Below are 27,885 nucleotides of genomic sequence, written 5' to 3' on the forward strand. Positions count from 1 at the left end.
CTTGCTAACCAACCTTTGGAAAAAGCTGCTTTCCGCGTCAGTGAGTTCATGGTAAAACGCTGAAAAGCTGATTTTACCCTTCCTCCTTTTGAAGTATTCAGCCTTCCTGAACAGTTTATCCTCTAGAACGCTCAGGATGACGAAGCATCATGTTTGTATGTTCTGAACCTGACCAGAGTTAAAAGTTAGAGTACAGTACCAACATCCTTGTCAAATGCAAATTGGTATAAAAAGAGCTGCAATACATTCTTCCCAAATCCTTTAAAGTTCTATTCAATCCAATGACGAAGTAATTACGATTCTCACAATCCTGGCTACGTCTCATTTTGGTCGGCAAAGAGATCTCACGGGATCTACCTCAAAACAAGTTTGAATAATCAAAGCTGCAGGGCCGTCAATCGTTGGCGTTTCAAAATCAGGTTTAAAAGCATCCATTCATCAAACTCAACGACATTTCTATTGAGTATCTGCTACGTGCGATTAGTCTTGGTACTTTGTCTCAGATTACAAACTCACCTGAATCTTAGACAAACTCGTGTATGAGTAGATTCGGGGCATGACACTCAGGAGCTTCACTCTGTCGAACATAATCTTCTCGACTGCCAATGTCAATTCAATGAAGTTTCACTTTGATGCTTCGCATTGCATAATATGCCAGAGTACACACTGGATGGAACAAGATGAAGCCTCAATCATGAACTGAATGCAAGTCGACTTTGATGCGGCCGAAGGCATGATTCCCACAACTCAGTGTTCCAAAATGGCTTGTTCCCCGCTACTTGTTCCATGACTAATACTGTTTACTCGGGCGATACTCGTCAGCTTTCAAAATTAGGGCACATTTCTAGGTGGTCTCCCAGGAACGAATGAGTCAAGGGTAGTCACCATGACTATCGAGTTCGCATTTCTCGCTCAGCATTGGTCGTTGGAACCAAACCAATGCCAAAAAGGGAAGACCCCTATGTTCGTGAACTCTTCAATCTCAGATGTCCGGCCAAGATTTGAGCGACCCGATTCATTCGTTAATTTCTTCTATTTTAGCGAAGTAAGACAGATTACTCATAAACTGTGTCTTGCTGATTTGGCACTAAAAGGGCAAAGCACATTTCAGGAACAAAACGACTAGAGTAAACAGAATATGACCGGTTTCGGCATCTGGATGGTAAGCAAATACTCATCAAACTCGTTGAAGGATTTTTTTTTTTTACCGTAACTCATATTGACAGTTCTTCGCGAGTCTCGGAACTTTGAACGGATTTCTCAAACTGTGATAATGATTGTTTACATCTTGTGGATCATTGCTATGTTTGGGGTAGGTTAAAGAACCGTACTTCCCAATTACAATCGTCTATTTTGGGAATCATTAAACTGGTAGAAACCGAAAAACTAGATAGCAATTCGTGCTCATCCCTTTCAACGTGACACAATTGATTGGGTGACCAAACGGTTTTCACATGTTGCTGATGAAACCGGATGAGACCAAGCAACGGCAAAACTTAATCCACCAGTGCACAACACATTCCAAAATGGCAATATAAATTAAGTAGCCTGACGTCTAAGAAGTTGGATGTAATTTATGGGAGACGACGTATTCCAAGAAAACGGGAGTGTTGTTGTATATAAGCCCTTTTACGTCTCAATTGTCGTGGTTTCTTAATCCTTCTCAATATTAATGCTAAAGCATGCCGGATTCTGGGGAGTTTCAGTGCAAGCAAACCTGTTCTTACTTTACTACGTACATCTACATTATTGCTGTAGTACTGCTGTATGTAGTGGGGTATGAGTACTAGTATGTAAATTCTGCTCATTCAGCTTTATGGGCGTTCATTGGAGTACAGGAAATTGGATTTTAGGAGGACAACCTCCCATAAACATTGTCCTTTGCCTCGCTGTTTTTGCATTTGTTGGAGCATTCCTTCTCAAAGCAATGGCCAAGCGGTTAACATCAATAATAAGTGCTCAAAGTAAAAAATATATAAACCAACATTATAAAGTACATGTTTCTCACCATAATAAGAAAATGAGTAGTATTTTCTCATGGGAACGACGGCACTCTTTCTTGCTCAATTCTTGGGTAAAGAATGAATAAAGCCTCTGATTTATGGCGTTTCTTTTATCAGCTGGATCAAGTGGATTCACAGAACTGAATTCTTTTTCATGATGTAAAACATTCAGAGAGAGAGACAACCAAGCCAAACTTATTTCTTGGTTTTCCTCCGCATGGTTAATGGTTGCGAACGAACCAAAAATGCCATCCAACTTTTTTTGGTCATACCTAATGACTCACATTTGGCCTTGGCCAAGGCCGTCAGTTTTCCGACGCTCTAAGGGAAAAGAGATTGGAATGTCCCGCGGGAAATTCATGCTATACTTGACGAGTGGTTCCTTCTCTCTTTTTTTCGTCTGCGGATGTTTCATCTGGGAGGGAAAGTTTGACGGATATAAAACGTTTTTGCTCATTTCCTTGAGCGACCAATAAAAAAAACCATAGAAGGCCAAATGACGAGGAATGCACTTGCTACATCTCGAGACAGGTAAGACAATTGCTCAAGAGTGATGTGGAGTTTCTCATGTGAGCATCTCTATGGGAAACACGTTCATTCATCCGAGAATGGACTACGACGGCAACACGCCTAAACTCCTTATCACAGACAGCTTCAGGACACAGAAACACAATTTCAGTCTCATGGGAGATCAGTTTTCTGGAGGGCGAAAAAGGCAAACTCCCACATGGGATCTGTCCGAGGGCTATCATAAATTAAATCTTGATGCATTTCCCTCCTAATGAAAAGTCTGAGAGGATGGATTCGCCAACAAGGCCCCCAAATGGATTGTGGATCATCGTCTTCCTCCAAATTGGGACGTGGAATGTGCGCCACAAACATTGGGATATGACGGCCCTTTCATTGTTATTAGTAATAGGGAATGACAATTCTGCCTACATTTGGACCTACTACACTGTTTCATGATTGCCTCCCCATTCCTATCCCAAGTCTGGAATCCAAGCTCCAAGGCTGATCCCTTTTCTTGCCAGCCCCCAAATTGTTTATGGTCAAAAGTAAATAGAAGCGCATTTCTCTTCTTGCCCAATATTTAGGGTATTACTCCTCCTATTTTTCGATCGATTCGCTTTTGACCACCTTTTTTCAGGGACTTTGAAGGGAACGTCAATGCAGTTCTTGTAGTGACACAGGCACCAATAAGCCTCCAAGATTAACCTTCAGAGGTGAGGGGGGAGTATAAAACTGAACAAAACCCATTTCCTGTGAATCATCTCGAGCTCCTTTTCGACCCTTGGCGTAGATTGGTCCAATTTTCGAAAAGCCTTCCACGTCGAAACCAGACAAACACCGGAATATCAAATCTCCCCCTCTTCAGCCTACTCCTCTTGAACAGAATTAAGCATTCCAAGGTTGCAGTGTGTACACGGTCACATTCTTGTGCTCATTGTGAACTAATGAGGGTGCTCCCAAAATCTGGAGAGTTGTCTGGACCTGAGCAGCGTGTCGTTCATCCTGAGAATCGAGACAAGACAGTCCCCCACACACTCACACTCACACATTCATTCTACATTCGCACACACATGCAGTCAGTAGAATTGTACGGACGTCTTTATGCTCAAGCGTACATACAGTATTAATTCAAACACAGAAAAGGCCAGGCCGAATAATTTCAGGCCATTTTCTTCCGCTCGAAGAATTATGCAAATCACTTCCTGCCATCTCAGTCGCAAAAACCAGTTGGAACATTGTGACCGTGGACCCGCTCTCCAAACTACTGTTCACTCTGAAGCCGCTGATCTAGAGCCACTGATAATCAGTATTGTTCCAACCCTTTGAAAGTACGCACCAAGAGAGCGACAGGCGAGAATATTTCTAGGCATTATTTACTCCTAAAGCTATTTTCCTTGTGTCAGCATGAAACAAATGATTTTTTTTCAGCCCATTCTTTTTGCGTCCCATTAAGGCTTCAATGGCACACTTAAAATGTGGAACGCAGCCCCTCCTTCGAACTGAACATGGACATCGCATGCTTTTAAAGAGACCCGTCTGTCCAACAAGTGAAGGGTTAAAGTGGATCATTTGAACCCATTTGAATTGAAAGGCTTACCTTGGCTTGGGAAGCGGAGTCCTCTTCGTTGTGGTCCACAGGCTGACTGGATAAAGAGAGCATGAAAACTTTCCCAATGGCTGATCCGGCCGTCTTCTCTTTCACATCGCCATAGAGCTCGAGTTCCAAGTCCATTTGCTTTTGCAACACCTATAAGTCATCACCAACACTTGAGATGGATATTTGTGTAATCATTTGAACGAGAGATAAATGGGCCCCTCTTCAAGAATGCTTCGTCACGCCAACGTTTTTGGATTCACTAATGGGGCTCATCGTCACCTTATCTCCGGGGGTAATCGGTGTTGGCAAAGTAAGCTCGTTCCAAGCATTCAGATACTGTGATGATTATTATCTATGGAATATCTGTAGGTTTCAAGGCCCAATATGCAAAGTTGGCATTTGGAATTGGCCCAATGAAAGGCGAGATCCCCCAACGACAGCGGAAGGTATTGAATAAATCTTCCCTAAAGAGGCTATAAAGATAATGGACGGCGGGTTTCAATGGGGCCCACGCGTCCACCACCCACCTGGGAGCAACATTTGCCCTAATGCCCTTCATTATCCTCACCTGGGACATATTGATGATGCCTGTGGCCAGAGTCTTGAAGCCCAAAATGGTCCTGTTTTTGTACCGCTTTCGTCGTTGCAGCATGATGTGCAGTTGGTTGCCTTCCCGCTTCAGAAAGTGTGGATACTGCAGAGGAAACAAAGGTTCCAATGAGCAAGAATCTCAGGGGAGCACATATTTTGATTTGGAAATGTGACTGAAGACTCTGGCAGAAGCAATTAGGAGCGCACCCCAAAAGACTCGTTCTGTCGTTCTGTGTTCTGTCTATCTGTGTTCGCGTCGAATGGTCCCAGAAAAGTTTCCCCTCTTCTCAATTTGTCTTGTGAGTCTAACATAGATAAATTGCCAAAAGCAAAGGCTGGCTTCAAACCTGAATGTCGTTGTTCCAGAGAAGTAATCGTTAAAAACAAACGATTTTAGAGACGGAACGTGAGAAAGACAACGATAGAAAGTGAACGAACCAATCGAGTGAGAATGTCGAATTATTTACCTGCAGTGAAAACGTTAGCTCCAACTCGGTATCCAATAGTCCACTTGGTGGGAGTTCAATTTCGTTGGATCTCAAGGTACGTTTGGAACTCTGAAAGACAAGGGAAGCTCGATAAACACATTGATCTGCTTAATCGTCTAACTTAAAATTTCGCCTCATGGAGACTCGGAGATCATTGGCAAATGAAGTGTGCGAGTTCCAAAAACTTATAGGATGGAGGACTGTAAGGTCAGATGTGGATTTTGAAAGAGGATCGAAAGTCACTTCCATCGGCGGAAAAAGGACCACATTCTGAGAAATAAGCAACACAACCTATTTCTTTGAACGGAACGAGCCAGTGGGTGAGGAGAAAAACATCAAATAATCAAAAAGCTTCGTGATCCAAATGTAAACAATCTCTGGCACCATAAGCTCATAGACATCCATCTCATTCTGCAGGCCCTCCCTCTCCAATTCTAAACCTAGAGCAGTTCTTAGACTTATCCGTGTTAAGTGGAACATCTATGAGGCGCCTATCGGCTTTGGTCATGTTTATTCATGGCAATGATGATTGGAGAAGTAATAAAGTAGGAGATATGGGAACTCGTCCGTGTTCCTTGCCAATGAAATGGCTGGAGAGATGGAAAAATACAGTATGGTCGATAGCAGATACAAGGAAAGAGAGGTATGTTCGTTTCTGGCTCATTTTCTCTTCCTCTAAATAGTATTTACATACTCCGTCAGATCTAGAGAATGTTTGTATATGAACTCTGGATCGTCTCAGGAATAGGTTCCAGAAATGTGCCACGGGAATTTACGACGACAGGATAGTTATACTAATGATGATCGCTGATTGTTATTGTTCCACAACAATTATTTGCTCAGACTACCAGGCAGCAACGTGCCTTTTCCAGGCCTGAACAATCCTAGATTGTAATTGGTCTAGACAGTGAGCGAAGGTTTGAAGGCACAGGATCCATAATCTAGGAACTTGACGCAGTGTTCCAACTCTCTTTGGAAACAAACCAACCTCTTGCTCTTTCGCACAAGGTTTGAAGTATCGTATTGACTCTAAATACAAAACAAGCCAAAGTAATATTATCTTGAGCTCCAATAGACCTAGTATGAGCCCCTAAGTACAAACTTCCTGTAGATAGAAAGATGGCCTCTCACCACAAGCTATCAAATCTTGCGCAGCTTAAGTTGGCTCACTTCCTTGCTCACTCACTCTTTCTCCTTTTAGAGCCTTGGTCTAAAGGTCTATGATGAATGGCTCGAGAGTGTCTTAACAGACCATGTGCTATATTTGATACACCAGTTCCATACTTGCATATAACGGCTTCAGGGGACTCTTTGGTGGCGTTTGGAACCCTCAAAGGCTAGGGTCTTCACTCCGCAGTGATTGCATTTCCAACGCAAACAAAAAAAAGACGGCTGGCCTTTTTCACAAATACACTTACAAGCAGATTTGGTGGCGAGAACCCTCTGACCCTTGATTCAGATGAATGCGGAGTTCCTGGTAAAACTCAGCAGTCATGACAACTCAAGGCCATTCCCAACTCAAACTCGGCGATTGACGAAATCATTTTTATCTAGTAGTGGATTGTGACTATGTATGATTGGGCCTTTCAGAGCCGTTTTATAACGTGAGAGCACTTTTCTTACTCTTTCTTTCACTCTCCAAAGGGAAAAAACCGCCGAGGAAAGACCCTGAAAATTGCTATTTGCGTGACGAGAACTGAAGCAAGAAAATTCTGATTGCTCGGCAACATGGTCAAAATAAGAAGACTAACAAATACCAACTATTGACAGGCAGGGGGATACCAAAGCCGTGAGGTACATAGCATTGTACACACTGTACATACAGACGAGTAAAGGAATCCGATGGAATACCATATGAAGAACATTTCCAGTCAAGGTGAGTGGACTGAACCAATGTTGATGGTTCGTCGGTCATTATGCAGCTGATAATGGAAACGGTCTCCAAGGACTATTTATCCAGCCAAAGGATAAATCATTCTCTATCTCTGACATCAAAAGAGATACCACCAACAGACTGACAGAGAGAGCGAGAGAGACGGAGACGGTCCTTGAAAAGCAACACTCGACGAGGGAGAAGACGACGAAGACGACGACTAGTTCCATGGCGTAATATGCATGGCCAATCCTGGTCGGAATGGGGTTTTGTTTACGAGTGATCTCTTTGGAAAATTGAGCCTTGGAGGCGCATTGCTCTCTGGCCTTAAGATTGTTTTTAGAGTGGGTGACTAGGTGCGTGTACATGTCTCTGAAAGAACCAATTATCAGATAAATCCCCAGATGAACAAGATCCACAATCTTTCTCTAGCATGGCCAAGGCCAATACTTCTCCCACAGGTTCGCCCAACAGACATTCTTGAACGTGGTCCACAATCTTGATGTTCCATTACCACCGTTCACATCTCATAGGCTGGGAACAAGTGACAACTCGGCTCGTTCCGCGTGGATCCATTTTTCAATTCCTATCAAAAATGACGCGCTCCTCCCGACCTATTCGACAAGACTGTCCTTTCAAGCCATCCCAAGGGAAAACGATTTGAATGCCTCCGTGACAAACCTTCACAACTTGAGCTCAGGTCTATTTGAATCAAGGGAATGAACGAGAAGGGTTCTATTGGAATGGAACAAGAACCGAAAAAAGTTGACACCTGTTGGAATATTTGCACGGAAGTTTCATGCATTGAGTTTAGCTGCCACTTCGAATCACTCTGCTCTCTGAGTGGTTCTTTAATGGCCTTCCTCACACCTTAACTAGGTATTTTTCATGAGCCTTAGGACCCCTCTCGCATTATATTACCCAACTCGTTTGGTGTCTGAGGCATGGCGGATAAGGAAATATTAGTAGCTCCTTGCCTTCTCTGTTTCTTTCTTCACAAACAACCAAGGTCATTAAGAAGGTCAGGAACAAGATCCATCAGATGGTCTATTCCAAGTGACCACAGTCCACGTGAGTAAGAGCCTCTCAAGGAACCCAAAAACAGTTATGGCAATCTTGCCCTGACAGACGAGAAAAACGAGGGAGGGAAAAGAGGAAGGAGAGAAGAAACAGAAGAAAGAGAAGTAGATAGAGGAGAAACGGGAGAATGATGAGGATTAATTATATATTCTTACCTGCATCTTCACAGCAATGATCACTGAATTAAGATCGGCTCCCAGAGATTTGTTGAGCACGAGTCTGGTCAAGGTGAGTGTACAGAGTCTGGAAGTGAATTAAGAGGGAGAGTATGTAGTACACACATGTATCATCAACATCATCATCAACACGTGTGTGCTCGCTCTGTCTTTCAATAGAGCAGAAGGTGCGTGGTTCAATATCGACTGATCCGTCTACGAATGAATGCATGAAAAGAAAAGATGGATCCGTCCGTCCGTCTTCTTCTTTGGCTTCTTTTCTTGTGACCATGTAAAGGTTTACGAAAATACATCTCCTTGATGTCCTCAGAAGAGCTCGGAGGGTTGAGCTTTCAATTACATACTACAGTGAGTCGAAATCCCAGGGATCAAATATGTTCCATAAATCGATTCCTCGAAGAGATTTAGAGCCTCTCCGATTGAATTAAAAGCCCGTTGATTGGCGAGTAGAGGCTCCATTGAGAGCTTCAAATCCTCTCTGTTTACTTCTTTGAAGCATGCTAGTGGGTCATCATAGAAAACTGGAACAAACGTCGGCGCGTAAAGAATTTCAAATGGTTCACCCGCGGGCAGGAAGATGATTCAATTGGATGTCAGACTCAAGCACACTTGGAACACTGAGGAACCCATATTCCAACTTCAGGCACAAACAGTCTGAATAGCCTTTCCTGCATCTCGTAATCTTCTCCAAAAAAGGCAGAGGACTAAAGAAATCCTACTCCTTAAAAACTGAGAGGAACATCAATGGCTCACAATGGTTGAACGTCTTCTTCAATATGGATAGTGAACATTTAGAGTCGTGTGTGGGTCTGGACTCTGGGAATTGGCATCACATTGGGTAGCCTTCCGAAGACGAGAAAAAGCTCTCGGAGGATCAAAAAGAAAAGAGGAGAAGAGGGAGGAGGTTTTTTTTGGTGTTTCTTTCATTTTCTTTCGCCGAACCGCCAAAACCAGACACGACTTTTCCTTTTATACCTCCTTCTTTTCCTCCTTTGGGCTAATGGTTCAAACACGGGATGATCTGGAACAGCTTCTAGTACATAAACCTACCACCAGGGAGGACAGAACAGATCTGGCGGTCTTGGAAGAAGTGGATCCTCGTCTTATTTCTTCCTTTCTTGCAAATATTTGGGGCTCTTTTTTGGGTCGGGCATTGGGATCAGGCTGAATGGCACGGCTAAAGGAGGATTCCAAAGGCTCTTCTCCTTGGAGCCTCCCATGGGGGATGTTTCTTTAGGTTTGGAAGGTCATCCCAAATGCCAAGGCCGGAATAATTTATGAGGAAAATAGCTTGAGCCTTGATTCTAAATGGCAATGAGGACAAAATGGGACAAGAGAGGCGCTCGAAATGCACTTCCTCCATTTGGGCTCGTCGCTTGGCCATCCGGTCTTAAACTCTCCAGAGGCGAGATATCTCGTGATCTCGAGATGGATAGGGCCAAACTAACTACTTTTTATCCCAAGTTTATTGAACTCAGGCCAAGCCATTTCTCTTTCAGAAAAATGAGCTTGGGCCTCAAAGCTAGTCTGTTGTATTGCGGCCTTTTGTTTCAAAACTCCCCTCAAATTGCGTGCCTGGAACTTGATTTTTTGGTCGTCGAATGCATCCTGGACTGACAAAAGAATCAGCTTAGCATGAAATTATAATTCTTTGTGTTCACACTCGCAACTTCCTGATTCCATTTCATCGCCTCCTTTACTTGCCCGATGCAGAATTGGAGAGCACAAATGACTTGGTCGACATTCCTCTACATACGTACACTCTCAATAAAAGAGGTGTTTTTTCGTTGGCTCCAAAATAACGCTTCGTCTCTTTTTTTGCGCTCACAGCTCGGCCTGCCTCCGCTTTTAGCGTGTACGATCCAATTCAACAAGAAAGTTCAGTTGACAACAACGAAATTCAATTATTCGACTTCCAAGTAAGGGTGTTCCATTTTCACTCTGCAGGACATTTTTACCCAGTTTGAACATTTCAGACTCGTGGCCTCAAAGGCGATGGAGACATTTTCCATTGAACGAGCCAGGATTGTGGTCAAAGTCTCGTAGTTTTCTTTCAGAAAATGCAGTTCCTGTCAAGAGCCAGCGAACAGTTGTGCGGCCTTGTCGTTTGCAGACGTTTGCACACATACAATTTCGCCGCACTCGTACATCGAGTTCACGTCGAATCCGTCTCCTACTTAAGTTCTAAATCCTTCTAGTCCGTCCGCTTCCAACACGCTCTATTTTAGCCTCATTTGCCGTCCCCACCTTGGCACAAGTACAAAGCTAAAGCGATAAGGACACACCAACAACCAAATGTGGAAAAGTCATGACATGTGAGAAACTCCTTGCATCACAGACCCTCCCCCTCGAGGGAGTCTTCAAGACACATTTTGCGTTGGCCAACAAACAAAGGGGGGGGGGGAGACGGCTGGCCGGCTGGTGGCCGGCAGGCTAGCTACCTCAGACACTTTGTAAATGGCGAAACATTAATTTATCATGCCAAACAAATAGAACCAATAAACACGCCTTGCCAGATGCCGCCGGGGAGGGGGGGATTTTTGTAATATTCATCCCCCTCCATACCCAACCCATGATCTAAATAATGCATAGGCTTCAAATCTGTCTGCCAATGGAAGGAGTATTTCCTTCTTAAAGCCTTGCTAAGCCAGCGTGAGTCCATTAGAAAGAAACGAGCTTGCACTCTATTACAACGAGTGTTTTTTTCCACGGACTTCCAACCGAGTGAATGCCTGAACACTTCTTTTCTTCATTCATATGTATACAATGTGCAGTGCACACACAGGCTTTGACTCGACAAAGTCGAGCGATATGATCAAAGATCTTTCTCACTTTAACACTTTGGGACATAAATACTGGGGATTCCGATCTGAATTGTGAGCCACAGCCAGTTTCCATGTCACAAACGAGAGGCGACCAAATTTCTGACATTCAACCACCACCACTTTAGAGATGACTTTTTGGGCGGGAATAGTTGAAGGTTTCCTCAAACAAAATAGTGAATGGAGTGGATCAAGTTCCTGGAGATGGATGGGAGCTTCTAGCTTTGCTCGTCAAAGCGAAGCTGTCAGGTGGCAATTTTCCTCGTCTGGAGAATGCATCCAATGGAGATGAAACAACGCCACTCCGCATATTTTCATTCTCCACTGAGTTAAATAGTAAAAACGACAAGGAGCCATTGACCATTTTTCTTTCTCTATTATTTTCCTTCAAACTTGGATGGTCTGCTATTAACTCAACGTGAACTTCTAGTCAACCCTCAAATTGGAGGCATGAGCTCATCAAGACAGTGTATATTTGAAATCTGACACTGATGAAGCACAACATTTAGGACAAGTTTATTCCTGGGAAACGTCGTTTCCGTCACAACACGGATCATGCATGTTTTTGCAGTCATGAATCTGGAAGGGACTACTATTGGTTTCCTTCATTTCTTTCAACAGGTCACAGTTCGGGGGAAGTCTTCTTGAAAAGAACAGAAAACCGAACGAAAACCTGCGACATCTACCCTTTTTTAATGGCAATTTAACATCTGTCTTGACGCGCAGCAAACTTGTGTTATTGCAAAACTTTTCGTAAACGCCCGACACATGGCGAAAAGTAAGGTTATTTTCCCGGTGTTCTTGGACCCAGGAAAACATGAAAGAGACTTCGGGGTTAATCATGGAACTTATTGGACTGAACAACAAGCGACAAGAATGTCTAATAAAGCAGTTAAGCGTGACGTGCCGATTTTAGGCAAACAGAACTAACTGAGACGGTTGCTCGAGGACATTGTCCAAGCCAGTCGCTCTTCTTCTTCCTCCTCTTCTTCCTTTTCTGTTTCGGTAGAATGCACCATTTTGCAAAGTTTGGGCAATAATAAAACTTCCCAGACACAGACTGGAAATGGGGAATATGAGTCGAACAACTTCAGCTCGGCTCTGACAGTGGATTATCCCCGAAGATGGAGTGCATATGCAAGGAACATCAAGGCATAAAGGCAAGCACTTCTTTCAGCAGTGTTCAGAAACGCACTTGCCTTGAACCAAATAACCGTGTCAATTCTGGCATCTGTTATGCTCTACACAATCATCAGTTCTTTCTCGTCGTAATGACCTGTGGCAATTGCCGACATCATTAACTTCTGACACACAAACTTCCAACCTTCATCGTCCTTCAAATTGGATTCTCATCAGGAAAATTGGGCAGTTTTAATCATCCAACTCACTTCGAGGGACCGAAGTCGGATCAGAAATGAGTGGGTGCACAATTTTCCGATCCAACAGTCACCCCCAAAAAGTTTGTGAAGATGTCCGTTTTCAAACAGTTAAACGTTTGTTGGTTTCAAAATTGAATAATGAACACCCTGAGGGGAAATGCGTGGTCACGAAACCGTAAGAATATGATTGAGATCCCTTTGTCGTATAGACACGACCACTGACCACTGTTACCATTCGAATTTGAATTGTGAATTGGATTCGCTTCCCGTTTGTGAAAAGCCTGCGGCACGAAAAAGCGAACCCATGAAACCGCAAGAAAACCTATTTGGAACCAAATGCGACGGATTGGTGCATATCAAAGTGGGTTATAATGGCATACGTGAGGTAAATTATTCCTCAATATGGTTGGGCAATTAATTGTCGACCCTAACTAACCTTCTGCTGCAACGTGTTTTCAAGAACAAACGAACCAACCAACCAACTCGCTCTCTTTCACTCTCTCTCTCTCCGAAAAAGCAGTCACGTGCAACCATTGTAATTTACTTTGGGAAGCTAGAATCAACAGTTCATGGAATGACTGGTCCAGTTATGTACTCAAACCACCATATGCATGCATGCAAATACGTGAGCATACATACACCAACACACTCACACACACATAGATACACACATATGACGAAGTGAAGGTTTTCGTGTGCACATACATTACATATATCCGTCGGAAACACTTGAATAATCACAATGAGAATGACAGACGTTTGATCCCATCAGCCAAATAACTTTGATGGTTGATTGGAGTTTTCCAGTCAACGGAACGGAGTAGTTATCGAATTTTAAGTTCAAACCTCCGAAGCATAGCGAAAAAGTCAAGGCAAAAACACTTTCGTTGCCAACACGAACGAACCATGGCATTGGTCGTCGGTCTATCTAACCAGGTTTGAGAAAGAGAGAATCAGTCATGTGTGAATGGCATGATTCACATTGATTCGCCAGTAATCTTCATCGGCAGATTATTTGGTTAACCGAAAAATCTCCATTGGCAAGGATTGTGAACAAATCAAATGGTTGGTTGGTGTATCGAAATCAACCGAGGATTCATCAGAACTCGGGGACCATGCAAATCATTGACAAACAAGTCAGATCATGAGCAAAAGACACCCTGAGTCAGTTTCGTCCATCTTTAGATGTCATGAATCCTTTATCCTCCCAAAATGTGGCGATGGCTTCCTGGGCCCGAGCCAGCCTCTACAGGGTTCGTACGCTTGAGGTCACTAGATCAGAAAGAGCGTGTTTAAGCCAAATATTATTGCAAAAAGACGGCGAATGATTAATTATGAATAAGTCGGCGCCAGGCTTGTTCTAGAAGCAAAAAAAGGTGTCAGAGCATAATACCGAGTGATCTTACCTGGGGATGCAATTCGGGGGGGTCCGATCCACTTCCCAGGTGGCAAAGAGTTTCATGGGCACGGGTTTGACGCCGGCTGCCCCTTGAGCACCGCCCAGGAAATGGTGGGAGGATGAAGCCGAAAATCCGGATTGGGTCCCACCCGGACTGGTCACGCCTAAATGCAGACTGGCGGGGCCACTGCCACCGCCGCCCACCGCACCCCCGGCATGGGATCCCGTGGATCCGGCCGGGGGTCGAAAGGGTCCGCCCACGACACTGGTCATGGTGGTCACACCCGCCAATTCACCATGTTGATTCGCACTTCACCCAACACATTTGGTTGAACACGATGGTTCCGAGATCGAAGTGAGGCTCTGGAAATGCTCTATACTGGTGGTACGTGTTCAGCCTCTTTGAACAGCTTATTCCATTCACAATACCCAACCAACGAACCAACGAACGAACCAACGAAGGAACGAACGGCCACAACCGCAACAACGACTCACTCGGAAAACGAACCGAGAGCGACAAGAGCACGCCCAACACACGACGAGTGAGCAGTCCGCTAGTCCAGCGGGCGGGCCAGCAATTGAGAACGAGAGAGGGAGAGGTGTGCTTCCAGACAACCGATCAAAGAGCCTTCAGTGAGACCACTAGCAAGCTGCCAGCTCTCGCAATGACTACCTACACACACTGATCCTCCAAGAGGACAACCAGACCCAATGAGTCAGCGCACGCCTCCAGCCTCCCACCTCCCGCCTTCCATGCCTGTCTGCCTGCACCCTCTTCACCCGAGAAGCCTGACTAAGGCCAGGCCAAACCACGAGAAAGCGAGTGCGCAAGGCCAGGATGCTGGAAAGTTTGGGTGATGGAATTTACCCTCCTCCTGCCCATGAAATCAAAGGCTTGACTGTCGCCTTGTGCGTGAGACGCCGACAGGAAAAGTATTCCGTCTCGCGTTTACCCGCCCGGCCTTCAAGCCCACGCCAGAAAAGGCCGGCCTGACAGGGAGGCTCAAGACAAGAGGGAAGAGGACGACGATGTCGGTCACGAACCAGCTCAAATCAACCGTACTCGACGATCGAGAGGAACGACTTACGACAAGAGGAGAGGGAAGACGACGACGAACTGGAACTCGGGTTGGGATTGGGTAAGGGCGAAGGGAGGACACTGGACAGAGGCAAGGAAGTCCGCGGGCAACAAGCACACATACATCAGTACACACGTACTTACTGGAGCTTGGCACACTCACTCACTCACATGGAGTTTATAAACAAGAGCTGCTCACCAGCGCTGCCAAAGCTCTAGGACTCTAGGAAGCCAAATTAGCGCTCACAAGTGGCCAACGAAAGGGCAGACAGAATGGGGAAGTACCCTATGTGGACACTTGGAGGTCGTTTTCAACGCCTATTTCGTTTTAGATTGATATGATGGGAGCAGAAGTATTCGTCACATAGGGAAAGTTGTGCTCAGAATGGGAGGAATCTTTGGCCAAAAGGTCAGACTGGCCAGATAGACGATTATTTGATGGTCTCGATTTGTCTTCGTAATTGTTCTAAACAGCAAAGTTTGAGGTCCGGAATATCATGTTATAAAAGAGTTGCACTCCCCGTCGTTCTCTTATTCCCTCTTTTTTAATTGAAACTAGAAACAACACTTCCGATGAATTTAGATTTGGGAGTGGAACATATACCATGTGTCTGTCCGCTCTAAAAACAAGAAAGTGACTCAATTTCAGTTTGGTAGGTTTTTATGCCCAAAAACGTGGGATTTGGCAGCCATTGACTCTTTGCAGCGGGCCTGGACATCATGTTGTTACCCAAACGGAAAGAGTGCCGAGAATGGGTTGAATGAAACGTCATTGCTCTTCGTAAATATTATTTGACAAAAAAACCTTGTTGTGGTAAAACATGTCAAGGATTGATAAGCTGCTCCATATTTGTAACCATTGTCAAATTGGATATTGATATGTCGTGTTGGAAAGCATCATTGTTTTGAAGAAACGAGTCCAAGTCAAGGTAAATTTCAGTCACTCTTTGATGTTTCTCTTGCGGAAAGACAAAGGGCTTAGTCATTAACTGAACTTGAAGTTTTTGCTTGGAGTGAGTTTTCTTGATTTCTTCGAATCGGTCAATGTTGCACCTAGCCCTCTAGTTGCACCGTTTCATGAATGTTTGTATTCTAGGACAGAAATTGTGACTAGATCTACCTTGTAATGTACTATAGCAAGCACATTGATCCAATCATTAAAGATTGCTCTTCTTCGCTATAATTTGTAGCTTCAATTGCACAAATATTGATATACGCCCATGTCGTAACAGAGAGCGGAAAACCAGTCCTCTAACAATAACTCACCAGATTAATGGCCTATTTTATTTGGAGCTTAAGTCCGGTTGAATTGTGGTTTTTTGTCGCTCTGCTTTAAAATTTGTATTGGTGTCAAAATAACGTTCTTCCAATAAAGCGGCCAGGGAGGGGCAAAAGGAGAGTGTCTGCATATCTGGCACTTTTCTGACAAGTTTGCGCTTTTTGGACAATTTTATTGGTCACAAAACCTGTTTGTGGCGCTTTTTTCTTCAAAAATTGTTATTGCCTATTTGCCTAGACAAAATAAACGAATTCAAATATGATAAACGAATAACGTGTGTTAACGTACTTTGGAGTGCCCCTAACATCTTTGAAATTCCATTGAACATCGATGAAACCAAATTTTATTGCACTCTGGGATAAGTTTCACATCATGCCATTTCAATATGTTCTTTTCAAGAGGTTCAGTATTTGTAGCAAAGGGAAACCTTTGGGCCTCTTGATTTAGGAATGCAAACATAAGTTTAAAGCAATGAAATTTTCAGGGACCTGGCCAGGCTCCACATATATGTCCCAGAACCTTGTTAAACTTGATTGGGAACACCTTTGGTCATCAAAAGAGTGATGAGCAGGAGCATTATGTTGCTGATCAATTTCCTTAAACATATACCTTTTGACCAATCTTCTGTTAAGAGACTGTTTTTAAAATAAATATTGATTTAAAAAAGTAATGGTGCTCTTTTGCTCTGTCGCATCATCGCGCATTATACAAGTCAGGACATCTGAAAAAATGGAGTTTGTCCACTGCTTTTGAACACCCAAAACTTTTGAGATTTGCTACTGAATCCTGTAGAGGAAGTACAAAGATAAGCATCACGATTAACACCCATCCTGATCTTACTAAATTTTCAATAGTAGTGGAGTTGTGGAACAAAATTCCAACCGATGTCTTATTTGGTGTAGGTTGGCACGGACTTCTAGAGATGTGGACTGCAAGCGGAAGCAAAATTTTCCCATCACCTAAACAGTTGACTTAATGCCATATAATCACTTCAAACGACAACAAGATCTTATTGAATAGAATAACTAGACCAAATTTGAGCTCAAAGCTATGCTTAGGAAACTCAGGAGATATAGGCCAAAGTTGTGCTGTAAACACTACATAAAATTGGTCAGCTACATAAGCTTTTGAGAACATAACTTTGAAATGAACCACTTTACGAGTAAATAAGATCTGCGTTTCTTACTTTGCAACTTTAATTCGAAAAGTGACTCAGAGTTGCTATGACCAAGATTTGAGGGGAAGCTCGGTCATGATCCATATTTCTAGAAGTTTATGAGGTTTGACTCTGTATTTATATTACATCTCACGATTCAAATACGATTTGCTCGAAAAAGCTTTTGATTTGCAGAAAATTACCAGTTTTTATGCAAACTTGGCGCAGGTTTGCTGGGCACGTGGGCCAGGGACTATCTATGCTTTTGCTCTATTGAATCACATCAGTTGCTGTTTTTTCGCCGTGGTTTGAATCACTCCATATGCTATTTAGAGAGAAGCAAATTAAGCCCAGAATAAACGTAAAGAGGACTTCATTATTGTTTTGACTAACCTAGATTCTCGAGGGCTGGAACGTGCTCGCAAACTGCAAATTAAGCCTCTACGGTCAATACAAGTGACTCCAAAATCTGGGTTGGGATAAAGCACATGAATGCTCTTAAAACGGATAGTATCAGATATCTTATGTACCTTCTTCAAATATTGTGCAGTCCCAATCCTTCTTGTTTCTCTAAAATCGAGGGCTTATTCGAGCTGGTTCCTAGACAGCTCAGCTACACTAGCTACTTAAAGGATTTCTTCCAGTTCCGGGTTCTGAACTCGCTACAATTGAGGGGAAAATTCTTGATTTGGTTAGCTCTTTGAAAATCCTAGAATCTCCGCAGTTGGAAAGTTTCAATGAATTGGAGCAGAAACAGGACTAAACAAGGTTCACAGGACTTTCTTCCGCATCAAACTACCTTCTACCTAAGAGTAAAACAGATGGCCATCCCTGCAATTAATGATAATCACTTGTCAAAATCAGACGAACCTTCCTCGAGCTTTGCCAAATCGAGTTGCGAACGAGCCTGAAATCTTCAAAATTCCCTTTAGCTTAGAATAAACAAGGTGATTCTCTCTGCAATTAATGATTATCGCTTGTCAAATTAAGAGGAGCAACAACATTCTTTGGTTAGAGGGAAAACATCTAGAATTTTAATGTACCGCAACTTTATGGGAATCGTGAACGGAATTCATTGTGACTTTATCTTTGATAATTGATTGCAAACAGATTCCGAAATCTGACAACAAAAAAAGAAAGTAGATATTCACCTTTGACCCTTTTGAAGATTCCCAATCACCTTCAACTTGAAGTAAAATTTCAACGTTCAATCCAAAGAAAAAAAAACCAGGCCGTTGTCTCAATATTAGAACGGAAGATACGTTAAGTCATTTCACTCAACTTCTCTCAACAGGGGATCTAAGCTCTTTGGTAAGTTTCTATTCTTTATTAAATTTTCAGCAAGCATACAAATACCAATCAGGTGGAATATTGATTCATTCAACATCCGGAATTTCACATTCAATCCAGACAGTCATGACGTACAAAAGTATTGCAAAACAACTACGTGTGTTCGTTATATTGTTTTATACAACATCCAGGTGGTTCTTGAGAATTATCGTCCCCATTCCTGGTAAACGAATGTTTTGGAACTGGGTTGGTTGGCTTGGAAGCTATAAGTAGGGCTTTTTGATACCGTGGTTCTTGTTCGAATCAGGATTAATGACCATCGTTCATTTACACACATTTTTTTCCAGATTGGAGAGTGGGAATGAGGAGGAAGAGGATTATCACAGCCATTCGAGGAGAAAAAAATGCCCAGGTCCAGTATTTGGCAAGCACATAATTTGCATTAGGATAGATGTGCTCCTCGTTTAGAGCCTGCCCATGACTTGATCGATCCAGGACCTGTGTACCGGGATGGAGGTGTACACATCTGGGTGTGGCACATTGCGGCAAACACCTTCGTGGTTGAGGATGCCATATAACTTCCACACACCCTCCGAATCATTGCACATCATGGGAGCCCCAATATCGTCCTAAAATGAAGTGTTTAAACAATAAATCACCTCACTCAATATCCCATCCACAAAAATTGGGTTAAACTGCTTGGTTAACTTACCCGGCACCCTGAATCTTTCGATTTGGTTCCAGTGCACAACACGTCGGTTCCCAAAAGGCCGTTGTAGTGTTCGGTTGTGTTACACTTGTTCAAGTCGTAATTGGGCATGGGCATGTAATCCATGTATTGACGGAAAGTCAAACCTGGAATTTGAGGTTGATTTGGATCTGGCGAGAGTGCTAGGACTGGTAGAAAGTTCAGCAGACTCACCTCCTTTCTCAGCGTCAGACCACCCGGCAGTGACGCAAGTTTGTTCAGGCTCAACGGGTTTATCAGACATGCAAATGCTCTGTACAAGACCATCGGTAAAATTGAAAGGTTCTAACAATTGGACCAAGGCCAAGTCATTGCTTTGGAACCCTTGTGAGAACTGAGAGCTGGGATGTTTGTGGATGGCTTCAATCATCTTGATTTGTGTTCCATCGGTCAAGCCATCGGGGCTGTCTTCATTGGCACCAGCTGGACCACCGAATGCCACCCATTGGAGTGGATCAAGATCCCTGAAGTTTTGAAAGCACGAGTTAATCCTTGTGGTTATGTTGCAATGGATGGTTTTATCTTTCACTTACTTTTGAGCGATGCAGCTATAAGAGATCAGAAGCCACTTGGGACTAAGGATGGATCCAGTGCAACTGCTCTTGCCTTTGACATTGAAAATGTAAGCTACATTCGGCCAAGGAGAGTTCGACTCAGGGGTCTGGCCCTCTTTGAGACTACTCAACACCGACTCTTTGATCGTCCAACTTCCACAATCTAAATGGATTGGAATGTAGATCATTAACCAGGAATATGTTAATTTTCGCTTAGCTTGAAAATGAATGGAGCCTCGGGATTACCTTGGGATTTGCAGTTCAAAGCAACGACGCTGGAACAATTACCCTCGTCATCGTCGACCAAAGCACCTTGCAGAGGGCTCTCAAACAAAAATGTGGTGTTAACCGAGAGTGGAGCTTGCTCTGGGATATTGGTCACCTCTGAAGCAGTGGTCATTTCAGCAAAGCCCATTTGCAGACAGGCACCCTCACTTAAAATATCATCCCATCCGTAAGAACAAATCGAGGACCAGGTTTGGTTCATTCCTCTGTGGAATGGAAAATTTATGATTCAAATCTGCGTATTCATTCTAAGGTTGCGTGAGCTAGCTTACTTGACCAAAAGTAGATTGTTTTGATCCAAGTTCAAACAATTCCATTCATCTGAGTTATCAGCGCAATCGAACACGCCATCGCATTGCTTGGATTGCATAATGCAGCCTCCTCCGAACGAGCATCGGAACTCGTCACTCCCACAGCTGCATTCCTTCTCATCTTCGCCTTGAGAACAATCTGGAGTTCCATCGCATGTCACTGACTTGGAAATGCAGAAACCTTCTGGACAGAGGAAAGAATCCTCAGGGCACTCCTGTCTGCACTTTAACTCATCCTCGCCATTGGGGCAGTCCCTCCGGCCATCACATTTCATGGACTTGGGCAAACAACGACCTGATGAACACGCAAACTCCTCATCAAGACATGTAGTTTTGGATCCTGCAACAAAATATGGGTACTAAATGACTTTGGTTCCTCTGGGCGAGAAGATCCAACTTACCACACGCTTCTTCGTCCGAACCATTGGGACAGTCTTTGATGTTGTTGCATACGTCACTACGAGGAATGCACGACTCATCTTCGCACTTGAATTGACCGTCGCAGGAATCAACAATGTCCAACCCTTTTGCAATCACAGTGGAGCCAGTGGTGGTTTCTACCGAGTCATCCGCAAATGTGGTTTCTATTGATTCAGAGACCTCAGTAGTAATGTCTAGTTCTAATTCAGAAGCCCCGGTCGTGGTATCAATTGGTTCAGATGCCCTGGTCGTGGTATCAATTGGTTCAGATTCCCCCGTCGTACTGTCGACGGGCCCAGATACCCTGGTCGTCGTTTCTATTGACTCAAATGCCACAGTCTTGGCCTCGACCGATTCAGAGGCACCGGTCGTAGTTCTTACGGACCCGGATGCCACAGCCATCGTCTCGATTGACTCTGATGTATCGGTTGGGGTTTCGGTTGATTCGGATGCATCAGTTGTGGTTTCTTGGATAGTTTCGGTATCAACAGCAACTTTCTCAATATCAGGGAAAGTATCGACTTCCTCGAGATCCCCGGAACCTTCCAAGTCATCTGTTATCTTGTGAAGCTGTAGCTTCTCCTCCTCACTGATCCGATTTTCATCTGTCTCGTTGAGTTCTAGATTTCTTGGAATGGCCTCAGTGTTTCGTGTTGATGTCAGGTTTGATGCGGTTGAAGAGGCCCCGACTGTTGATGAAGTCATAGTTGACTCCTCTGCAATGATATTGGTTATTTCAGTAATGGATTGTTTCAGTTCGTCTTCGACGACCATTCCCATAGCCCCTGAGATGGTAGTGGTATCCTGAAGTGGAGCTGTTGTCATAGAAGAGAGTGTCGTTGAGGTCATGAGCGTGTCATCCATGGTGGTTGATGAAGCCGAGTCGAGTGAACTCTCCGTTGAAGGGGTGCCTCTTGTATTCTCCTCAGTGACGAGAATAGTGGCTTCAGTCATGCTGCCAGTTTCATGCAAGTGATCATAGGTCTGTTTAGTCGTTAAAGTCTCAGTTTGAGTAGTTTGTGTGTCAATGTTATTCTCAGTCTCAGTTGTTTCACCCTCAAGCATTGTTTGTTGTGTTGTCTCGAAAAGTGTTGTCACATTGGCGACCACGGCAGCTAAGGTTCTTTCCAAAGCCACCATGGTTGCATCATCCGTAGTGGTTGATTCAGTTTCCATGCTCATGGTCGTGGTGCCCAGAAGGGTGTCTGTTTCAAGAGGGGTCGAGGTCTCAGCCATGTTAGTGGCATGCCTTCCAAGAATCGTTTCGGAGTTCTCCAGAAGTTCAATGGTTTGAGTTGAGGTGGTCTCATCCAGCTCGGGTTCTTCTGTGGTCCAAGTCATTTCCGAAAGGACATTTGCCACAACATGGTGCACCTTGTCCTCCATTTCCTGAGAAATATTCTTACCATCTCCAAATACAGGCATTACAATGTCAATAGTTGTTGGATTCTTGGGAGTAGTGGCACTCTCATCGTTCTCTTCAAGCACGTTTTGGGTGGTTGTGTCTGTCTCAGATGAGAGAGTGAGATTTAAAACCATTGCCTCCTCCACTGGTTTTGAGGTGGGAGTTTGGACAATTTCTAAATGCTTTGCAGTAGTACCAATTGAAGACACACCTTCTTCAGACTCCGGGAAGCCTGTGACGACCTCCAAGCTTTCCTCGGCTTCATCACCATTGGGAATTATACTGCTTGTTGTGCTCGAGAGGATCTCTGGCTCTGTAGTGGTGGTTTCATCAGCACCAATAATGATCTCAGGCCAGGCCTCCTCATCTTCAACCTTCCCAACCGTGAGAGTTTCTTCCGTAGTTGTATGTTTGCCCGCCAAGTCGACCTCCTCAGGCACGGGTTCATCGGTTGTTGTTTGGCCAATAGCATCCACAGCCTCTGAGTCTTTAGCAATGGAATAAGAAGTACCTTCAGCCTCAGGCTCGTCTGTGACAGAATGTGAGATCCCAGTTTGGATTTCGGATTCCTCGGTTGTTACTTGATTAACCTCGACTTCGATTTCTGGTTCTCCAGTTACGGGGTATACCGTGCCTTCAGTTTCAGGTTTGGCTTCATTCGTGGTGGAGAGGGTGCCTTCAGCCATTGGTTCATATTCTTCAGTGGTAGGATAAGTGCCTTCAGCTTCAGCCTCGGCCTCAGCCTCGCCCACAACCTCGGATCCTTCTGTTGTCGAATTGATTCCTTCCGATTCAGATTCGGGTTCTTGAATGGTTTCAAAAGAAGTGGTGAGATCTTCAGTATGGGTTGTTGTGGCATTTGTGGAGGTAGTGGTCGTGGTTTCAAAGAGTTGGCCGGGCAAAATGTCAGTTTCCTTCCTTGTTCCATTTTCTGAAAGGCAAAAAATGCAAGAGCGATGCATTTTTTGCTAATAGTTGTGAGTCGCTAGTTTACCTTCACAAGACCGCTGGTTTTGGCCAAGAGTCATTCCCTCAGGACAAGAACATTCGAACTGATTGGCGCCATAGTTGTAGTAACAAGCATGGGAGCAATCCAAGGTTTGACACTCATTTTGCAAATCTGAAATCCGAAACAGTGGCAATTTCATCTAAAAAAAGATACAAGCTGCGTACTTCAAGTCCCTCGTGGATTTTCTTACAATTCAAAGTGATTGATTCTGGGTCGATTTCGTACAAATCAGAGAATCTCGATTCTCTCTGAATGTCCGATAGTTTGTTCTTCAATCCCTCAGGGTCAATCTCTGAGGTGGCTCCTCCGTTGGGTGCGCTGATTCTAAACAGAGCACATAAAAGGGGCAATTAAATTTCTATTCATTTACTCATATGCCTAAATTAAAGCCCTACCTGTATTGTATGATAACGCTCCCTTGTTGAAGGCCCACGATATTGATGTTCAAATCTGAGTTGGATCCTGCCAAAGAGTCTTTGAGCTCTTGTTCCAATTTGGCGACCAGTTCTTTATACATGTCCGAGTCTTTGTCAGCCAATTGTTCGTCCCATGACAGATTGGTCAGCCTCAATTCGCCTTCCAAGGCATTGGGAGCTATGAAACGACAGAAAAAGAATTGGTGACTCTGAACAAGTCGGCACGAATTGTCTTAGGGCTTTTTCTAGTTTACATGAGTCTGGTTTGGCCGGGGGAGTGGCTGCTGGTTTGCCGAATATGTCATTAGGATCGCCTCCTGCATCTGGATCAATGACACCGCCAACTCGAGGTCCATTCTGTGGAATATCTTTTTCTTTGAGTTCTTGCGAGTCAGGGTACGGATCAATCACGCCAGCTGGAAAAGGGATAAGAACCCGTTGATGTTGGTTTTCATGAACCACCCAGCAAAAATGACTCGAATGTTACTCACCGCCCACTAAAATTGCAATTATGACAGCGCCAAGGAGCACTGCAAGGATGAGGCCAATACACAAACGTTTGCGATTAGTGGCACTATTCTCATTTCCTCGTTGATCTTTGGTCACATATAGCTTCTCTCCTCTACAATGAATTTTCAAATCCAGGTTGAATTGCCACCACCCGATGCATGATCAAAATTGTATTATTCCCTCCTGACCTGATTCCCTTCTTGTGTTCATTCACGGCAATGAAATGATCGTCCGGTAATCCGGCCTTCTTGTGCCGTCCATCCACCTCATTCATTCGTTTATTGGGCGGTGTGAGCTCTACCAACTCCAAATTGACAGCTTCATGTGCCGGAGGAGGAGAGGGCGTGATGCTGGGTGTGTCCTTCCCGGGACTGTGCTCAAATCCGGGGTTATCGTGGCCTTTATGGTGAGCCTCTTCTGTGGACGCAGTGCTGCTCGAACCCGGTACACTGTTGGCACTTATAGTGTCCTCCTTATCCATGACAAAAGTAGTCTTGGTGTCTGGACGCTGAATGGAATCGAATTCGTAGGATTCACTCACTAGGAAGTACTCATCCCCTTTGGGTAGCTGGAAAGAGAAAAGGCCAAAATGACTGTTTCAATTGGGCTGGCCACTTCAAGGGATCGGAATGTCCTTGTGAAGAAGCCTTTACGTTGCGTTGACTCCTTCACTTGTTAGTTCGCCATTCTTTGCCAACCTGACTTGAGTCCGATTTCTGGCCAACTTAGGAGGGAGCTGCTAGTGGATGTAAATCATGGCTTGGCTAATTGAATTGAACTGGAAATATTGTTAAAGAGGACAGCCGAGCCTGGATTGATTTTCTGCTTAATCATGCGTTTGTTCTCAGGTTAATGTGACAACTTTATATCCTCATAAAGTCTGGCTTTTGTTTTTGGTCTCCATGCTAGCCAATTGCAAACACCCCAAGCATCCGCAGAAATCGGAAGGGGGCTTCATGTCACGTAACTTGAGCGCATATTTTGGTGGTCGTGGTACTTTTTTGGCCTCCTTCGCGACTCTCGATTCATTCTCTTGTCTCCGGAAAAGGCCTTCTTTTTTCCTACATTAGGACATTCCAATCAGAGATAAATGTTGCTAAGAATAGGGTAATTGCTACCGACAGAAACTTGATACCATTCACAAGGTCTTTCTATGATTAGTAGATGCTTGACTCAAGAAGATAAAATGAAGCCTCTGCACTTACGGAATGAGAATATTTGGTCAGGTTGACATATTTTTGTTCACTATCCATCTTTAACATTCTGTTTTCTTCCAAGATGACGATCGCAATCTTCCCCCAAAAATCAATGTCCGCTCATGTGAGCAAGCAATTTGAGGCACACGTTTTTTGACGACCACCCACTTCCTTCTGCCCCCTCCAAAAAATGGTTCCGCTTAGCGATTGCCAAGATTTGGGCCCCAATTCTTAATGGATCACCATAGCGACATGAGCAGAAACATGAGAAGAACGACGAAGACGTTGACGATGATGACAATGAGGCGGAGGAGGCTAATAATCATCACACTGTTTGAGCCGAACTTGAACTCTCACTGATGATGCTTCCACCCACACCTCAAACTATACGCAATTTTAAGAACCTCTACGGTGTCCACCCTTGACACCCTTGGGGTTACTCATAAACCTCAATGAGTCAAACTAGGGCTGTTCTTTCACTCTCCCTCACACATTGTTGGTCAGAAGTGTTCCGTTTGGTGGAGTGAAGTGCGATTGCGATTCGTCTTAGAGCGCGACTAAACGAATTCGTCTTCCATTTCATCAAGGATGATATATCTTAAGGAAGCTTTGCTCAATGGATTGCGGTGTTCTGAAGGGTGAGTGAGTTGCCTCTTTGGACAAGATCGGGAGCCAACGAGCAACAACTCCAAGCCTCATATCCACGAACCACCATTGCCACCATCTCAAGCAATTTTGGACGTTGACGATGTGTGCGAGGATCGCGGTTTCAGGGCAAGTATGGGAGATATTTTCTTCGGATTCCCAAGAATGGCTGCAAGTGTGCTTGGAGTTACAAGAGTTGGTAGCCTAAGGATCCATTTGCAGTCCTAAGTTATGGCTGCTCCAAGTTCAACTAGCCATATTCAACGAGGCTACTATTCGTACATACTGTAGTTCAACCGTCCAAGGTTGGCAAAACAATCTTGGTCTTAACCAGGGTTGATCTGTTTCAAGGAGATCATATCCAGTACCTACTGTCGCACCGATCCTGGGGTTAATCTCGAGAATGTCCTAATCAATTGGGATATCGCTAATGACAGACCTCTGAAGGGTGGCATTAGTCGCATGATCGGTATGAATGCATCCACTTGAGTGGAGGCAAAGAACATGAAAGGAACCATTTTCCAATCGTTCATCGTAAAAACGCGACCTTGTCAATCATGCACATTCCTGGATGCACGAGTACTTGTACCTATTGGAGAGGATGTGGACTGGTCTCTTGTGAGAAATTTCGAAATCAGCTCAATGGTTCTAGCTCGAACGTGGGGTGTCAAGAATTGACCGATCTGGGTGTCAAGACGATTTGCTGGCTAACTTGGACGCGTTGCCAAACTTCCAAAGGGCCTTGAGATCTTGGAATTGATTTGTTTCTCCCTCGTCGTCCATACTTCCCACGCCAGACTGACGATCGTCTCGGAATATGTTTCGTAGAAATGATATTGGAACCACGTGCGCGTCCGTAAGGAAATGGTAAATCAATCAGTTAATCAGCTAATTAGAATACGCTCTTACCTGGAGTGTTTGCACTTCTATCATGGTCGGCGAATCACTGACTGCTCGTGAATGACTTCCAATCCCTTCAAAGGTGGAATTGAAACACCCAATGGTGACCTGAATTATTTCCTGTTTTGCATATTCATCGTGCACCTTCACAAATGAGTGGATGAACATTCATCCCGAAATAACGAGACGGATGAGGAGGAGGCTCCAGATCATTCCAAACTGCGATCGAATGATCGTTCCAGATCTGAACAAGCCTGGCTGACATTGGAATGCATCGAGCTTAAAATAGTTTTTCCTACTTTCAGTCTCCTCCCATTTAGTATTTTCACTCAACCTCGAGAATACAACTGGTATCAGTGCATGCAACTTGTTTTTTATGTGAGTCACACAAAGGAAATGAATAAATGGGAAGACATATATATGTGTGGGTGCTTGTACCTTCACGCTCCCTCAAGTCCAAACTTAAGACTCAAGAATGCCAAATTGTGCACTTGTTCGATGAGATTACTAGATGCCGTTTTTTGACAGGAGACACGAAAATGGTCATTTAAGTCGACTTGGATTGTCATTCAAATGATTTCAATCGCCCTCAAAGAGCGTTCTTTGAATGCCATCTTGGCTTTGACATCGTCAGGATTCCTTTTCTTCCTCCTCTTCCTTCTTTCCTGGCTTATCGATCTGGTTGACTGGAGTCTCATAGACTTCCCCATTTATAGAACACTTATCATTCCACTGGAATTGGTCAGAATATATTAAGATTGCCGT

At 44.1% G+C, this 27,885-nt stretch overlaps 2 protein-coding genes across 4 annotated transcripts in view; both read right to left on the minus strand.

The window, feature by feature from the left end:
- LOC131883507 (phosphofurin acidic cluster sorting protein 2-like) overlaps window positions 1–15,048 on the minus strand; it is a gene marked incomplete in the record, with an annotated part of 28,781 nt that extends 13,733 nt beyond the window's left edge. Inside the window, 5 exon segments of the mRNA XM_059230991.1 lie at window positions 4,111–4,260; window positions 4,679–4,804; window positions 5,169–5,258; window positions 8,298–8,385; window positions 13,926–15,048. Of these exon segments, the coding sequence (XP_059086974.1) occupies window positions 4,111–4,260; window positions 4,679–4,804; window positions 5,169–5,258; window positions 8,298–8,385; window positions 13,926–14,191 (720 nt within the window).
- Window positions 15,049–18,738: 3,690 nt separating this feature from the next.
- LOC131883724 (uncharacterized) overlaps window positions 18,739–27,885 on the minus strand; it is a 28,012-nt gene continuing 18,865 nt past the window's right edge. Inside the window, exons 1-14 of one of the 3 annotated variants that reach the window (XM_059231255.1) lie at window positions 27,130–27,168; window positions 24,568–24,947; window positions 24,361–24,491; window positions 24,124–24,285; window positions 23,849–24,047; window positions 23,644–23,777; window positions 23,439–23,564; window positions 21,021–23,375; window positions 20,581–20,959; window positions 20,270–20,514; window positions 20,003–20,186; window positions 19,644–19,933; window positions 19,434–19,576; window positions 18,739–19,350 (exon numbers count right to left, since the gene is read on the minus strand). In XM_059231255.1, coding sequence (XP_059087238.1) covers window positions 19,186–19,350; window positions 19,434–19,576; window positions 19,644–19,933; window positions 20,003–20,186; window positions 20,270–20,514; window positions 20,581–20,959; window positions 21,021–23,375; window positions 23,439–23,564; window positions 23,644–23,777; window positions 23,849–24,047; window positions 24,124–24,285; window positions 24,361–24,491; window positions 24,568–24,947; window positions 27,130–27,153 — 4,917 coding nt within the window. In that variant the 5' untranslated portion in view covers window positions 27,154–27,168 and the 3' untranslated portion in view covers window positions 18,739–19,185. Of the gene's footprint in view, window positions 19,351–19,433; window positions 19,577–19,643; window positions 19,934–20,002; window positions 20,187–20,269; window positions 20,515–20,580; window positions 20,960–21,020; window positions 23,376–23,438; window positions 23,565–23,643; window positions 23,778–23,848; window positions 24,048–24,123; window positions 24,286–24,360; window positions 24,492–24,567; window positions 24,948–25,032; window positions 25,166–27,129; window positions 27,169–27,885 lie in introns of those variants that run through there. The other 2 variants (XM_059231257.1, XM_059231256.1) reach the window with 2 other exon arrangements.

The sequence above is a fragment of the Tigriopus californicus genome, chromosome 7, assembly GCF_007210705.1.
Source record: "Tigriopus californicus strain San Diego chromosome 7, Tcal_SD_v2.1, whole genome shotgun sequence".
NCBI lineage: Eukaryota > Metazoa > Arthropoda > Copepoda > Harpacticoida > Harpacticidae > Tigriopus > Tigriopus californicus.